The sequence below is a fragment of the Chanos chanos genome, chromosome 2 (assembly GCF_902362185.1).
Source record: "Chanos chanos chromosome 2, fChaCha1.1, whole genome shotgun sequence".
Classification (NCBI taxonomy): domain Eukaryota; kingdom Metazoa; phylum Chordata; class Actinopteri; order Gonorynchiformes; family Chanidae; genus Chanos; species Chanos chanos.
This window is the reverse complement of record NC_044496.1, coordinates 58,665,090-58,681,679: the sequence shown is the minus strand read 5'-3', so window position 1 is coordinate 58,681,679 and position 16,590 is coordinate 58,665,090. Positions and strand designations below refer to the sequence as shown.

Below are 16,590 nucleotides of genomic sequence, written 5' to 3'. Positions count from 1 at the left end.
ATGTAGCTGGAACTCCGTCGCCAATCCCAAACGATACTCAGCCACAGTGGTTGCTAGACGCACAAAATCGTGTCGTGAAATGAATTTTGCATTTGGTGGGTCTTGTGCCATACTTGCATTGGCGTTGATGTTATTAACGTTTTGAATCAAGATGCAATTGACAAATAATTTATTCTTAGTATAAATGTATATTTGACATACAATTCTAATCTGTCAGAAACTGCTCATGACAGTCTTTAGCTGACCCTCAGAGGAAACACACATGCAGGTTTATCCCTGCGACAGTCCTTCTGGTGGGACGTCTCAGTTCATTGGCTGACCAAACCGATTGTCGAGAGACCAGCGGCTATAAAACTTCGACTAACTTATCAGTGCATCGTTAAGTTACGCATCTCGCAGAAGCGATAGGATGGCGCTTTAAAGAAGGCTGGAGATTGAGTTGTTAGAAGAAGACGGGAGAGAGCAACTGGTTTGCTCAGAAATTCTCCGTAGCAACTTTGTGGATTAATCTCATTTCATATCAAAGGAATTATTACAAGAAGACCGCGTTTTAGACAGGGCAGCAGTGACCCTGGATTCGAGGTAAACTGAAATTCCAGTAGTCCACAGTGTTGGCAAAATCCTATTTATCGTCGTGCTCCGTAACGTCTTAGGTGAACGAACTTAAAAATAACTGTAATTACTCATCTGACTGCGTTAATAACAATGTTTGAATTGCACATCAGTGAGAGGGGAGAGGCACGTTTAATTAGAAATACACTAGAGACGGATGTCTGAGGCTGAAAAAGATATATATAAAGATATATGAAGACAGATATCATTTTTTGCAACATAATGAAAATATAGACTGCTTTCTACTTGGTCTAATCTGCGTGTCTCCTTGTTTTTTGGGGGTTTTTTTTAGGTATATTATTTGTGTTTATGGTAATTTGTTTGCAGCTGAAGAAGGATATAGCCTACACAGCTTAATGGTCCAAACTTTGAGATGGTGTGTGAAGTGGGGTTTTAGAGAGAAAATGATTTTGTTTAGTTGACTCCTTGGCATTAATTTTTTTGTGGTTGGTTGTGGTTATTTTCTGCTTTTATCCATGGATCCAACATAGATCACTCTTTTTTCCCCCTGGTATCCTAGTGTCATACCACTGATCATCTCTGCTGTCTTATTTCCCTGCTTAAGTCCAGCAGGAAAACAAATTAACTTTCACCATACGGAGCCTCACTCCCCTTCACTGGATACCCCCCGGGGCAGTGTATCTACGCATGTGGGACTGTTGTATCATTAGAGTGAGCAGAACCACTTTAATATCTACTCTTATCTTACTCCCTTCTGTCTGCAGAGGAGATACCACTGACGAGCGTAAGCCTATGATGGATTTACCAGGATCAGTCAAAGGCATGCACGTCATTTAAATAAAAAAAACCTTTTTTTGGTTTGTTTTGTTCCAGGGCTTTTTGTCGTTGTTGTTGTTGTTGTTGTTGTTGTTGAGGGAGATTTCTCCTCTGTTTCTGCAGAGAAAAAGTCTCTTAGGAGAAGAGTTTCTGATGCCTTCTGCGAAGCCAACTCTGAGGGCTGAAATGTCCCCCACTAACTGATTTGTTTTTCTGTGGGACACTTCTTCCCTATTCAAACACATCCCTGGTCAAAGTTTACATGGTTAAAACAGTAGGAGGACTGAAGGGAGCTGAACATTGTCCTGAGGCAATGTTTAGATCACTTGATAGATCAGTACATACCAGCTCGACAGGACCACAGAGCTGTACTTTTATCCAGTGAAGAATTTCACTTCAGCTGTCTGCAGAAGGCCATTCTCATCCGGCTCTGGTCAGACCGGGTCTGGATTTTGTGCTGTGTTGAGTTTCTAAAAGGCCTTTTCTGTTTCAGGGTTTCAAAGAGACCACTGGACCGGTAGAAAACACAGATTTCCTTCAGAATAAATTTCAGTGTTACTCATTTACAAGACAATGGGAGATGAAGGTGTCCTAGCAGAGGGACATCGAGACGTGTGGTCCTGCTACACCGTTAACAGAGCGTGTGATGTTTTATAAGCATTTAAGTCGCTAACAATCACATGACCGCGTTCCTGCACCTTCACATCCGAGCCTGAAATCTTCATCATCGCTAAACAGCTACAATTTGCAGGTCGCCTCTAAAGTTCTACTTCAGATACTGCAGTGGTGCACCAGTCGTTCTATTCACTCTCAGGGGGCTGTGACGGACACACACATGACTCCCAATGCCCCCAAACGCAGAGGGAACAGGCTCCCTCTGTCTCTTTTGTCCCTCCCAGACAGCCAGCAGTAACAGAATAATATATGAGCGCCCGCGGGGAGGCTTCATGACCAATTAGAGAATCTGTTGTAAAAAAAAAGAAGAAAAAAAAGTGAAGCAATGAAACTACACAGCAAGACGTGGAAAACAATACTGCAAAAATCACCCAAATACAAGATAGACCTCTGTTGTGGCTCTTAGGATTTTAGACACACAGAGTTAATTTGGGATTTAGAAATTGTATGGGGTTCATATGCGGACATTATGTGCAAAATGAAAGCAATACTACCATGTTCAATCTGTCAGTGCAATAAAGGCATCTATTTAGGCCTATCTATTCAGAAAGCTTGGTTTACATTTCATTTTTTTCATCGTATGAGGTGTGGGTCTGTTTTTATAGCCGTTTCAGAGAAAAAAAATCTTTTCAGAGAATAGTACAGTAGATAATGACCACCGGCACTACTAATCTCATTTCCTCGTCTCTGATAAATTGACCAGGGCATGTTCTGATCTGCTACACTCTCTTTCCACAGATTGATGAGACTAGAGTGGTGAATGACCAAGGAAACTCCTCCGTGTCCTCTCCAAAGTCCCATAATCTATCTAGAGAAGAATGAGGGCCGTGGCGCTGATCTTCGTGCTGTTTGCAGCCTTCTGCGTTTCGGCCTCACGTTTCAGTCGCGACTCTACCCAGGTCAGCGTCCCCGAGCGTCCGAGGCAGGATGTAGACTCTGCCGCTGTGAACGGCTCTTCTGCCGTTAACCGTCCTGCAGGGCAGGGCCAGCCCCGAAGCTTTTATCCTCCGATGTGTGAAAAACCCACAGAAATCAAACACGCGTTTAAATATGTCAACACGGTGGTGTCCTGTCTGATCTTCGTGGTGGGCATAATCGGTAACTCCACTCTGCTGAGAATCATCTACAAACACAAGTGCATGAGGAATGGACCCAACGTTTTGATTGGGAGTTTGGCACTGGGCGACCTGCTCTATATTCTCATTGCCATCCCAATCAACGTATTTAAGGTGAGAAAGAGAACGCAGCTAATTCGTGGGGGAATGCTGGCGCACACAGTGTGAAAATAACACAACTCTTGTGTATCAGTTAGAGATGTAACAGTTTACCGAAACCGAAACGAAACCACGGTCCTGTAGTCCTTAGTTCGTCAAGGCGCATTTGTGATGAACCTAGCGTTTTTTTCACTTCACCTGTTGAAAGCGTACGATAATTATTAGTGTCGGAGAACATTCCACACAGTTTGTGTTCAGGTCATTAGGATTATTCTGTTCCTTGTCATTTCTCACTGCAGGAAAACGCACGCACGTTGCTTCTCATGTCCTGCGCGTATGCTTTAACAATTTTAAACAAAAGCAAAGCACGTGGTATCCTTACTTAATGATATAATATATTGGAATGTTTAAATTCACATAAACGAATTAATTAGATCTGATACCAAGGACCAGTCTAAGTGGGAACTTGCTTATTTAAGTAGCCGCACACTGATCTGAGAACACGTCAGACCAGTTGGTCATCACATTGGAGTCACCCCGTGTTCTTTTCTCTGCTGAAATGTCCTGCGCGCGCTACAGTGACCACGAGGGCCATCCTGTCCCATTCAAATACTCTAGCTCAAGTTTAGCTGTCTTCCTCAAATTTTCTAAGAGAAGAACCTTAAAATAGAAGGTACCGATGATTCGTTTTCTTGTGCTCTCGTTTTTTAAAAGATCTTTGTCGCTGTTTGTATTAATTCGGTACGTTTTTGTTAATTCTATATGTTTAGATTAAAAAGAAGCGACACCTACAGTAGGCCTACTGAGCTGGTTCAATGTTCTTTGAGGCGAAACTGTGATACAAACTGATCCGTGACCTGAAAACCGAGTTACAAACCGAACTCGTTATACCTCTACTGTGGTTGTCTTCCATGTCTAGTTTGGAGTGAGGCAGAGGATAAATTGGAATTACGTTAGCTGCCATGTTTGACAGCTTCAATTTGCCAGAGGTCCAGAAAAGATCTCGCTAATATGCTTACGGAGAATTCTTTTGAAGACGTGTGTCTCATTAAACGGTTGTGAGCTGTGTCCTCAGTTATTACACTGTTGGCTTGGAATTTTGAGTGGTTTAAGCAGAGAGGAGAATCCGCTGCATGAGCCAGGAATGCTTCTCTGTTGACAGATTGGTCTGTTGTCTCAGGGAGGGTTTAGTCTCAATTTTGGGCACTAGCCACCACGCAGGGCAGGGTTCTAGCATCATAGTCCAGAAAAGCACTCTGAGTTATGGGTGTCTGGGGAAACTGACATCCCCTGTGTGCTTTTTCTCTGATTCTCATCAAGATGATCAGATTTAAAGGGCTAGCACAGAAAATAGGCTTTAATCTCAGCCTGTGGAAATGCCTCTGTTTTAAAATTAATGCCAGCTGAAAATAGAGCCAGGCTCTAGACCACAAGTAAACACCTAGATTTGAATAAAATAGGGATAAGCCAGGCTGCCAACAAGTCTTGTGGTAATTCACTTAACTGGAACAAACAGGTCTGATTGTTTATGTCTGACAAAGCAACGCAGGCAGGGCCTGAGCGTGCCAGGGACGTGACAGGACTCCCATCCGTAGTTGTTTTTGTACAACTTGGTCTCTAGTAGATAACAAAATCGGTTGAATTCAATAATCTTTAGACTTAGAGTTTTTGTTTGGTTGGTTTGTTTTGCAGATATATTCTGCTAAATTTCAGTTCTAAGTATTTTGGGGGACAGATGTTTTTTCTGCTCTTTATTGTAACTGAACAACAGTTTGCCATTGCACTTAGGCAGATTGAACAAGATCTCACTGTTCTCTGGTCATGTTATTGTCAGTTAATGTCAAGATCTCACTGTTCTCTGGTCCTGTTATTGTCAGTTAATGTCAAGATCTCACTGTTCTCTGGTCCTGTTATTGTCAGTTAATGTCAAGGTCTCACTGTTCTCTGGTCCTGTTATTGTCAGTTAATGTCAAGGTCTCACTGTTCTCTGGTCCTGTTATTGTCAGTTAATGTCAAGGTCTCACTGTTCTCTGGTCCTGTTATTGTCAGTTAATGTCAAGGTCTCACTGTTCTCTGGTCCTGTTATTGTCAGTTAATGTCAAGATCTCACTGTTCTCTGGTCCTGTTATTGTCAGTTAATGTCAAGATCTCACTGTTCTCTGGTCCTGTCATTGTCAGTTAATGTCAAGGTCTCACTGTTCTCTGGTCCTGTTATTGTCAGTTAATGTCAAGGGGCTGCGACTAGCAGGACAGGGATGCATTTTCAAAAGATTTATGTCTGTTTTCAGTTCAATAATTATTAAAAGTAAAAATCCAGTGTGTTAGTGTTGAGGTTAATGCAGTTTATGAATTCATAGGTGTTTATTGTGTGAATGTTAGAAAGTGTGTAGTGATATTTAAGACAAGCATGTAAAGACTACATTTGGTGTTGACAGTTTGTAGATGAGCTGAAACAGACTCTCCTCAGATTTCAGGAGCAGTGACCTCACTGCTGTCTCTGTCAACCAGGAGAGTGTTATACTTAATATTAGTGTGCCGGAAAGACCTCAGATCATGCTTGATACGGTAGAGCAGTAGATCTCCCTGCAGCGTGAGCTGTCAGAAACGGAGAAACAGGTAAATCACGTGTTTTCATCTTCTCTGTGTTCTGTCCAGCTGTTAGCAGAGGACTGGCCTTTTGGTGTGCACATCTGCAAACTCATGCCCTTTATCCAGAAGGCATCAGTGGGCATAACTGTTCTCAGCCTGTGTGCCCTGAGCATCGACCGGTCAGTCAGCATGTTTTACACACACACACTGTCTCTGTCTGTCACTCCTGTTATCTCACCGTTCATTCTTATGTGTGTGCAAATATGATTTTTGATATTCTTGTGGTCATAGGAGTAAGATCTTTTGAAGTTTACCCAGTCACCTACCCGTATGATACCACTGAAGACTGCACGTTAAAGAATCTCACCAACAGGTACCACGCGGTGACGTCCTGGAGTCGTGTGAAGGGCATGGGCATTCCGCTGTGGAAGGCTGTGGAGGTGACGCTGATCTGGCTGGTTGCCGTGGTGCTGGCTGTGCCTGAGGCCCTGGCCTTTGATATGATGGAAATGCCGTACAGAGGAAACAAACTACGTGTCTGCCTCCTACATCCTTACCAGACCACGCCCTTCATGAGGGTACGGCCTCACGCGCTCAAATCTCCCACTGTACACTCACAGAGATGGACATATTCTGTACAAGCCAAATTCCTCTTAGGAACTTTATTTCATAAAATAGCACTGACACTAAAGTTGGGATGACTGTTGGAAATGTGTCGATGGTCGCACAGAGAATGGGAAATGCCCAGAGATCATTAAAAGAGCAAAAATGGGAAGAAATGCGTATATTTAGGCTTTGTGTTCAGTCATCTATTGAATATATTTAGGCTTTGTGTTCAGTCATCTACTGAATATATTTAGGCTTTGTGTTCAGTCATCTATTAAATATATTTAGGCTTTGTGTTCAGTCATCTATTGAATATATTTAGGCTTTGTGTTCAGTCATCTATTGAATATATTTAGGCTTTGTGTTCAGTCATCTATTGAATATATTTAGGCTTTGTGTTAAGTAGAAGTTTTGTGTGTTCTGCCGCAGTTTTATCAGGATGTAAAAGACTGGTGGCTGTTTGGTTTTTACTTCTGTTTGCCACTGGCGTGCACGGGGGTTTTCTACACGCTCATGTCCTGTGAGATGCTGAGCAGAAAGAAGGGAATGCGCATCGCTCTCAATGATCACATGAAGCAGGTATTCCAGCACCTTCCATTAAACGCACACACAACAACCACCTCTAGTCTCCTGTTCACCAGCAAAAACAGATGGAAGATCTTATGGTCAGAAATGGGTATGTTTGTGTAGCTGAGATGGGTATGTTTGTAAATGGGTATGTTTGTGTAGCTGAAATGCTATATTCATGGGCATGCATAGCAAAGATACAGTCTCAGTCTAAAAGTAGAATGTGACTGATAATATTTAAGTGGATAATAAACAGATTTAAATATTCTTCTCGTGTGTAGTGTGAGTAGGTGTAGTTGAGGCAGATCTCTGATGACAACTTGTCACAGACACAGGTCAGCGGATGTGCTCTCAGGCCTCATGCTGACTACTGTTCTTTGTTTCCGTGGGCTCAGAGAAGGGAGGTGGCCAAAACCGTCTTCTGTCTGGTGGCGATATTCGCTCTGTGCTGGCTTCCTCTCCACCTCAGCCGGATTCTGAAAAAAACCATCTACGACCAGAATGACCCCAACCGCTGTGAGCTCCTCAGGTATCGGAGTGCGTGTTTTTACGCTGACATGTCGCGAATGATTTAAGGCCTTTTCCAGAAAATCTCTAAAGTTTATGGGAATCGGGTATGGAACAACTTCTCACTTCTCACTTATCTCACACTCGACCTTCCCCTTTGAACTCTTTTGCTTTGCTAGTTTCCTGCTGGTGATGGATTACATCGGTATCAACATGGCCTCCCTGAATTCCTGCATCAACCCTGTGGCTCTATACTTCGTCAGCCAAAAGTTCAAAAACTGTTTCAAGGTGAGAATCTGAACCTGATGTTCTTGGCGGAGTTGGAGACTTTTCTCTGGACTGTTTTAATGATGTGATAATTGTGATGTGAGGTGGTCACTGTCTTAGCTCTGGCACATTTTTGTTCAGTAACAGCTCAGATATCAGTCAATTAATTGAATCAGGTTTGGTTAATGCTGAGCTGGAACACAGGTACTGCTGTCACAACAAACCGCAATTAACAGCATGACCAAAAAATGCGGTGCGTTTGCGAGCATCAAAAATGCACCGTAACTGCACCCACTTGATGTCCTGTCTTTCTTTCATCTGCCCAGTCTTGCCTGTGCTGCTGCTGCCAGAGAAGTTCCCGGAGCATGTCCCCGACAGACGAGCGGGGCTCTGGTGTGCGCTGGAAGGGCTCGTGTCATGGCAACGGTCTGGATCGAACCAGTTCACACTCCAGTCAAAGATACACCTCCTCTTAAATGTCCCCTCCCCCCCACCCCTCCGCTGGCCGAGACCAAAGGGGGCGGTGACATCCTGCCCCGCCCATCTCGCCCTCGTTACCACACAGGCACACAGTGACACACTCAACCCTGCCCCCCGCTCCATTCAACACCTCAACAACCAAGTCCCCATAAGCACTGGACCTGAACACATCTCCACTGTGACCAGCGGTCCAGGACTAAGACAAGCCACTACAAACAAACAAACGAAAAGAAAAAACATAGATAAATTAGGATCTTAACTGTCATAGCAGTCAGACGAACAGTACGTAACACCAATGAAGGCCGACTGTACCAAAACAGCCAGCGTGGGTTCAGGCTGAACGCTGGCTGAATGCTGGGAGTCTGTGCATTGACAGGTGGAGATGTGGACCTGCTTGGCACAGATGCGACGTTCAGTTAGCTATGTATGCTAGCAGGCGCCCAGGACTGGAGCTGTGTGGGTTTGTGTGGGAACGAGGAACGCAGTCCTGACACAAAGGGTCCTCTCGCCGGACCGTCCACTTCGTCGACCAAAAAAATGCAAATGAGCTGAATCTACTGAGCACCAGGTCTCTCCTCATGTGGGTAAACCCCGACACCTGTGTATTCAAATAAAGCTCTGAAGCATTTCGTATCTACAACCTGTGTTATCACCGACAGCTCTGTATTACTGTGTTAATCGTTACAAAATGACGCTCGTCCGTGCAGAAGTTACGTTGCTCTCACAGATACTGTGCCGATCCTCAGGGACGTGGGACACCTCCAGTGAAGACAGACCTGGTTCTGTACATGTTTATTACATACATTCAAGTACAGCTTTACTGTTAATGCCTATTTAAATATATATATATAAAAATCATCACTCATATCGAAATTCTGCTCCATAATTAATAAACATCTGATGAGACAATGTATTTTAAAAATCAATATATCTCTAGACTATACATATATTTTTTTAATGAGAGTTTTTGTGTTTTGATACTTTTTTGTGTTTGTTGAAATAGCCACTAAGCTAATTTTCAGATACTTCATTTATAAAACTCACTGCCTATGTTCTCTACCTTGTAAAGTTTTGACTGAGCATATTTTTCCTATTAACAAACCTTCTATATGGTATGTAGTCGTTGACCATGAAGCACCACAATAAATACTATTTTATCACGGTCAGTTTTGCTCCGTTCTTGGCACAATGCCAACGTAATCCCATATAACAGGGATTGTAAACCAGGGGTTGGAGAGATTGTGATCGAAATATCGATACCGAATTAATATTCACTTAGTTTAAATCTCAAGCCGGTACCTGGGGAGAATAATTTGGGTTGAAGTGGTTCAGATGACGAAAAAGGGCTGGAAGCCCTGTCATGTGAGGTGCCGCACATTCAGATCAAACACTCATCTGGACTTTCACGCGATTTTCTTGACTTTTTCACGTAACTGGATTGCCTGGCCATGTCCTGTATGAATAACATAGCTTTATACAGGACAGTTGATTACGCAATGACAACAGAATATGAGTGAAGACGTCATCTGTGTGCAAACAGAGTATATTTGTCTCTGTATCCATGAAAAACCCATGTGGTGGCCTATCTCTACAGTCCACCACTGAAAAACCCATGTGGTGGCCTATCTCTACAGTCCACCACTGAAAAAACCCATGAGGTGGCCTATTTCTATGGTCCACCACTGAAAAAACCCATAGGGTGGCCTATCTCTACAGTCCACCACTGAAAAAACCCATGAGGTGGCCTATTTCTATGGTCCACTACTGAAGGCATAAAGCAGGACTGCTCTCAAAAGTTCAACACATGGATTTAGCAAAATTAGTGGGGAATATTAATCTGATAAAATCCATTTCACCAGGATTAATCCAATATTAATCCTGGCGAAATAGTGAATTGGTGAAAATATCGTAGTATTAATGATACAACAAACTCTGTCAAAATGTCAATAATTAATTTATTGAACATAACAAATTAACCAATAATACACAGTATTCCATGCTTTCTTAGATGAAACTATAAAACTCAAACTGTACAAAAGGACTGAACAGACAGTTCCTGATCCTGCAGTGACATGAGCTCTTTAAACAGAGGTGTGTACGTGTGTTCAGTTGCTGGATGTGTCTGATCATTAAATTCACGAGTCCTGTATCCGTCACATCACACGTGACAGGTTTACTCGAGAGAGGTCATCTGCTTCGCTCCCTTCACTCCATGGCCTCCTCCTGCCGGTCTCTGAACTCTTTCACCCGAGCCTGTCGGGGTGAGAATTCAACACTTAACACAACACTTTCCCAAACGGAAATCCAGACCCCTAATTATCAAAGGATCGGGCTGCAGTTCCAAACAAGAGTAATGGTCTGTTTGTCGGTGGGTCCCTCGTAAATAACACGAAACACAGCTCATCTCAGTTTGATCGTCAGGACACAGAAAAATAAAGCGTCATGGCCAGTGGTGATTTTATTACGAAACAGAAAAACCAGAGCATGGGAAGTGCCAGAGGGCACTGCTGTCTGGTGCTGTTTGTTGCTACGCAGAGTCACTGAATGTTTTCATCAGTAGAGTTGTAAGCTAAATTTTCGAAAGCAGTACGAGACAAAAGATCGGCAGCGCTCAGAAATAAAACAGCGATGTGATTGGCCGACTGACGGGCACCGCCCTCGGGCTACGGGAGTGATGGCACAGAGACGAGCGTGAAGTTTGACAGAACTAGTTTATGAACCGCTCAAATGAGTGTTTACTGTTCTGAGAAAGCAGCCTCTCTGTCACAAGACCCAGACAGGGCAGCCTGCACTCAAAGCCTGAGGCCTGAATTTCACAGTCCTGTGATTCAATTTAACTCTATTTTTAGTCACCGTACCTGACGGACAGCAGACTATGCTTCAAAACATTTAAAAAAACTCTGCTAACTCTTGTCTCGTTCCTACTGTTCACGCTGTTTAACAACAACTCACAGTCTCCTTTCACTGCTGATTTCACCAGAGTCTTGGATAGGTTGGATTGGTTAAGCAAACATCTAGTACACACAAGCAGATTAAATTCTGTTTAGTTGTACTAAACTGTTTTTTGTCTGTTTGACTAGGCTGTGTCAGCGAATAAAGCCCAGTGACTGAATAATGATTCCTGTGTTTTCTCTATAGAGGAACACAGGCCCCACCCTGTCAGAGACAGTACTGTTTGTATGTTCAGGTGAGACCCAGCCCTGGACATGACATCTCTCTCCTCCCTGCCCATGCTCCACACCTCTCATAAAACCTGCATGGAACAGGGAAGACAGCCAATCAGATGGGAGACCATCTGTGGTCACCGCCGGCCATAACTAACAGGAACCCCAGAGACGACCCCTGGGTTTGTGACTTTATCTACAGACTGGGGACAGCAGGACGTCTCTGGGTACTGGGGAGGGACTCTCACCTCAAACGTGTGGAGGACATGCTGACAAACGTCCGTTAGGTCATTCAGACCCTTACGCAGTGGCTCTGTCGCCGGCAGTCCACCTACAGAGAAAAAAAAAAATGACAACAACAACAAAAGACATGTAGCCAAGAAAAACACCGAGGTCACCTGCACTGCACCTCCTATTCAAACGTCATCACGCTCATGCTCAGGCACTTTGACCGGTCTGCGGGGCGTGATCCGTGGGGCGGGGTGGGACAGGACGTTTGTGTGTAACTGGGAGTGGGAGATCAAAGGCTGTGTGCTGTCAGTCTGAGACGCAGGACGGAGTTAAACATCCGTGTACAACACACTTGACTGTAAGAGCAAACACATTCTGTAATTTCCCAAAATAACGTCTTCATGTCTTAATTTACTAAAAACCTGAGGCCGTGAGGATGGCTGTTTAAACCTGAGGCCGTGAGGATGGCTGTTTAAACCTGAGGCCATGAGGATGGCTGTTTAAACCTGAGGCCATGAGGATGGCTGTTTAAACCTTTTTCTTCTACAAAGATATAACCCAGTGCCAAAACAAAGAAAGAACTGAGTAAGTTGACGTTTAAAAGAGTCACATGTTGTCCAGCATTTGAGTATTTATAGTTGAATCAGTAAGAAAAGCAATAAAAGGATATGCACTGTGTAGTTATGTGTTACAATCCACCACATTACTATTTGAGCCTGGCTTTTATAAACGGTAAACACTCAATAATTACTAATCAGTAACATCGATCATGTCCGTAATCATCAAAAAATGCCTTCTGCCTCATATGAAACTGGAGCCAAATGGCTAGGCGGACACAGAACCGCCTGTCTGAGCATGATTGTTTACTTTCAGTTTTGCGGTCCTGCCTAGTAAACATACCGTGTCATGCATGTTAGGTAGAGTTAGGGTAATTGGCCAAATGCCACCAGCTGTCTGAACAAATACCACCAGACTTCAATCAGGCTGTTTGTCTGGAGTCCCACAAAGTTCAAAAATGATGCTGTCGTCCGCTCCATGTTGTTTGGAGCAGGAGCCTATGAAAATGACATGTCATTCACCCTCGCCTCGCATACAACATAAATGAACTTTACGGGCTAATGCTATTATCTACCCAACTAGGCATTTTAAGCAACAGCTTTAAGTAAATTTACAAGGATCTCTTTCTTTGAGCGTCAGTCTGTGGGCTTGGCTTGGATGTCTGTCCTTCAATTTGAACCCAAAGGCAGAGCCAACAGGAGATGATGTCAATAGACGTCTGTGAGGCCCCTTTCCTGAGCTACCGCTGCCTCACTGACCAATTAGATTAGACTGTGAAGGGAGAGCTTTGTCTGCTCCTCTCCGGCTGCCGTGGCCCTGCTCCACAACAGGCCGGGACGGAGGTTGTTCAGTAATCTAATTTCACTTAAATGTGCTCTGCTTACGGCGGGAAACGTAAAGGGCTGGGGGAGGGGGGCGGGGTCTCTGATAAGGCGTCAATGACCAGCACAGCTGGATGCTTTTCTTTTTGTTCAACCACATTCATGGGAGAGATTCCACAAAATGTGTTTGTAAACTCTGTTTGTCCTGAGCGATTCTTCACAGAGGACAGACAATATGCCATTAGGCTGTGACATACAGCACCTGGAACAATCTGGAAATTTCTGAGTCCATGCTAAAAATTCGTGTTGTGTTTTTTTTCTTACCTCGAGTTTGAACGCGGAAGTTGATTTTGCTCTCTGAGGGGTGTGTGATGCTGTATCCACAAAACTCCACATCAGGACTACGAGAAAAATCAGAATGATGCCCTTAGTTGTCACTCTGAGAATCCACAAACACAGACACTCTCCCACTGAAACAGCTTCCTCCAGTTTATTCAGTGATGAATATTTCAGTGGAGTCGTCGCTGTGTAGCTTCGTATCAAATTTGTATGTATTGTGTATATTCGTTTTTGTTTACCTGAGTTATCCAGGTAACTATATTTATTATATATTAGTTATGAGCTAACCTAAGTTATCCAGGTAACTGTCTTTATTATATTTTAGTTATGAGCTAACCTGAGTTATCTAGGCAATTATAATTATTATATATTAGTTATGAGCTAACCTGAATTATCCAGGTAATTATAATTATTATATATTAGTTATGAGCTAACCTGAGTTATCCAGGTAATTATAATTATTATATATTAGTTATGAGCTAACCTGAGTTATCTAGGCAATTATAATTATTATATATTAGTTATGAGCTAACCTGAATTATCCAGGTAATTATAATTATTATATATTAGTTATGAGCTAACCTGAGTTATCCAGGTAATTATAATTATTATATATTAGTTATGAGCTAACCTGAGTTATCCAGGTAATTATATTTATTATATATTAGTTATGAGTTAACCTGAGTTATCCAGGTCAGGGAGAAAACCTGCCAATAGAGGAGCACTCAGAACACACAGGTCAGCAGTGAGATTTCACAGAACAAACATCCTAATGTAATTCTAATGTAACTGTTGTAGTGATACAAAGACTCACATATATTAAGAACACAAGACAAGCTCTTTAAACCTCCCATTGTTTCTAATGAGAAGAAACCAAGTGGACCGACAGTCCATACTCCAGAGCGGAAATGTGTATCTGTGAACTGACTTACTTTTTCATCACCATGTATCTGAGTGAGTTCCCCAGGGTGTGGTCCTCCTCATGCAGCACAAACGTCACACAACCCTCATCTGCACCATCTGCCTGCACCTGCAAAAGCATACAGAGCAAACTCTAACTCAGCCTGTCCATCCCAGCTGCGCTGACGGGCAGGGAATGAGTGCTTCAGGAGATAAGATCCATATAAACGCACTCTAAATACCACACAGGTGACTGATGACGTCTTCTCTTGGACAGACTCAGAGATGGACGGACAACTGACTGATCTGGGATCAGGTAAAGCACAGCTAGAACTGACATCAAAAATGTAATGAGAGAGCAAAGGAGATGTTGCCTCTGTTGTGCAGCTAGAAATGTCTAAGAGGAAACACTGGGCTATTTTGAGGTTTTGTTAGTAGAAGAGACATGAAGGGAAGGCAGGAGATGTGGAAGAGAATCATAACAGGAAATGAGCTGTTGACACAGGACAGGAAGAGCGGTCAGAGCCACAACAGTCACGGCACAACCAAAGCTGATCAAAAGGAGGGAAAAAAGTTTAAAAGAAAAGATTAATAACAGATAAAAAAAAGGATAAAAAGATCAGATCTCCATTAATGGGGTGTGTAAAGAGTAACACCAGGACTTTATCTTCACAGTTAGGAAATGGTTTGTGACAGCAAGACAATTTAATCAACAAGAACAAAATGAAAATTGATATATTTATCTTCTTGCTTTGATTATCTGCCTAGGTGCAATATTCCAGTCTCAGTTTTCTAGTTTTACAACAAATAGACTGAGATCCTGACGGGATAAGTAACACCAAATGCATTCACAGTTGGAAAATTCCCTGGAAAATCCACACCTGAAACTCGTAATGAAACCCAGATAGGCTAGTCTGCGACAGAATGCTAAGAATGCAGCACAAGCATTCCACAAAAGAAGGACTACAATGTTATTTGTCAAAAATCATAATATAGAAATGGTTATTACCAAAGCCGATCTGTTTTGATACCGTATTTATGTAAACAGTTTTGAACTGTGAAAGAATGGGTGTGGGATGAACACATGCCTCAGCGTCTCTGGTGCTCAGTTTGTCTTGACATGATAGGAACACTATGTGGACATACTATAATGTACTAGATCAGCATTCAAGGAAATAAAGAGAGGCAGTTAGACATGTCAAGGGTAATGTTAGACTGGTGGTTGTGCTTGTAAGCAGACATAGAACATTTTGCCTGAACGTTCGCCAGAGACAGCTCTGCTGAAAGAGTAAACATAGCCTTGTATTAGCCTAGTCAGGGTATAATGCAATTCCAGTTAGGCATCCTTTTACGTAATATGAAAAACAACTTTTTCAGTTCAACACTGGCCTCTAGAGGACACAAAGGACAAAATACACCTCGATAATTTCGAGTCTGTTGAATGCGTTCAAATGAAACCAAGTTTAAAGTTTCCCGGAAAACGTCTTAAAAGAAAAATAGATTTTACATTTGTCTGCAAAGGTAATAAGAATTTAAGATTATGTTGGACTGATATTATTGGACAATGTCTGAGAAACGCAAATGCCACGTAATACTGTTGAAAATGTGTGGTGCAAAGACTCCCTATTGTCACTGCGTCTTTATCGTTAAATTTTCACAACAAGGAACAAGGTATTTGCTCATATATTTGCACGTGACAAGTACATAAGAACCTTTTTCAAGAGACCACAACACCTCGCTGCTTATTGTTGCCCAACACAAGGCTGCAATTTTCCAACTCAGCCTGGGGTACATCAGTAGAAGGGTTTTGTGTTTTACTGAAAAGGTAAGATGCGTCTCCATATATGTTAGTTTTTAGGAATATGCTTACCATTTCCAAGACAGCTTTCCTATCTCCATCTCCTCCAGCCATGCTTACAGTGAGCGCACGTTTGTCGCATAAGTGTGACGTACATTTGGTTTCTTTGACGTTGACCAACTAAATGAACATCCCGAACGGTCAGCGTCGTAAAGTCAATCATAAATGTACAACGTTATGCGAATTGTTTCTTACGTTCTCTGCACTGAAATAATACAATTTTACTGGGAAATAATGTTCAACTATATATTCTAGGCTAAACTGTTGGAAACAATGGTAAATAAATAAATTTGTGAGTTTGTGAAATATGGGAAGTAAACAAGGGAGGCGTGGGCTGTAGTCAAATTGGTTGAAACATCTCGAAACATTCCTTAGTTGTCTCATGATCATGAACTACATTTCCCAGTATTCAATTTAGCGGAAGT

At 42.6% G+C, this 16,590-nt stretch overlaps 2 protein-coding genes across 3 annotated transcripts; one reads left to right on the top strand and one right to left on the bottom strand.

Moving 5' to 3' along the window:
- Positions 1-398: 398 nt before the first annotated feature.
- Positions 399-9,440, top strand: LOC115804421 (endothelin receptor type B). Its single transcript, XM_030764846.1, has 8 exons — positions 399-582; positions 2,803-3,293; positions 5,934-6,046; positions 6,241-6,445; positions 6,903-7,052; positions 7,436-7,569; positions 7,727-7,835; positions 8,141-9,440. Exons 2-8 carry the CDS (start codon positions 2,883-2,885, stop codon positions 8,288-8,290), a joined length of 1,272 nt encoding a protein of 423 aa, XP_030620706.1. The 5' UTR covers positions 399-582; positions 2,803-2,882; the 3' UTR covers positions 8,291-9,440.
- An 851-nt stretch (positions 9,441-10,291) lies between these two features.
- polr1d (RNA polymerase I and III subunit D) lies at positions 10,292-16,229 on the bottom strand. Of its 2 annotated transcripts, none has more exons than XM_030764847.1 (5): positions 16,178-16,229; positions 14,340-14,437; positions 13,393-13,469; positions 11,707-11,789; positions 10,292-10,547 (listed from the first exon to the last, which is right to left on the bottom strand). In XM_030764847.1, the coding sequence occupies exons 1-5, from the start codon at positions 16,217-16,219 to the stop codon at positions 10,500-10,502; spliced, it is 348 nt and encodes a 115-aa protein (XP_030620707.1). In that variant the 5' UTR covers positions 16,220-16,229; the 3' UTR covers positions 10,292-10,499. The 2 variants fall into 2 exon arrangements, with proteins under 2 accessions (XP_030620707.1, XP_030620708.1); XM_030764848.1 differs by lacking the exon at positions 10,292-10,547 and adding an exon at positions 11,518-11,547.
- Between the last annotated feature and the right edge of the window lie 361 nt (positions 16,230-16,590).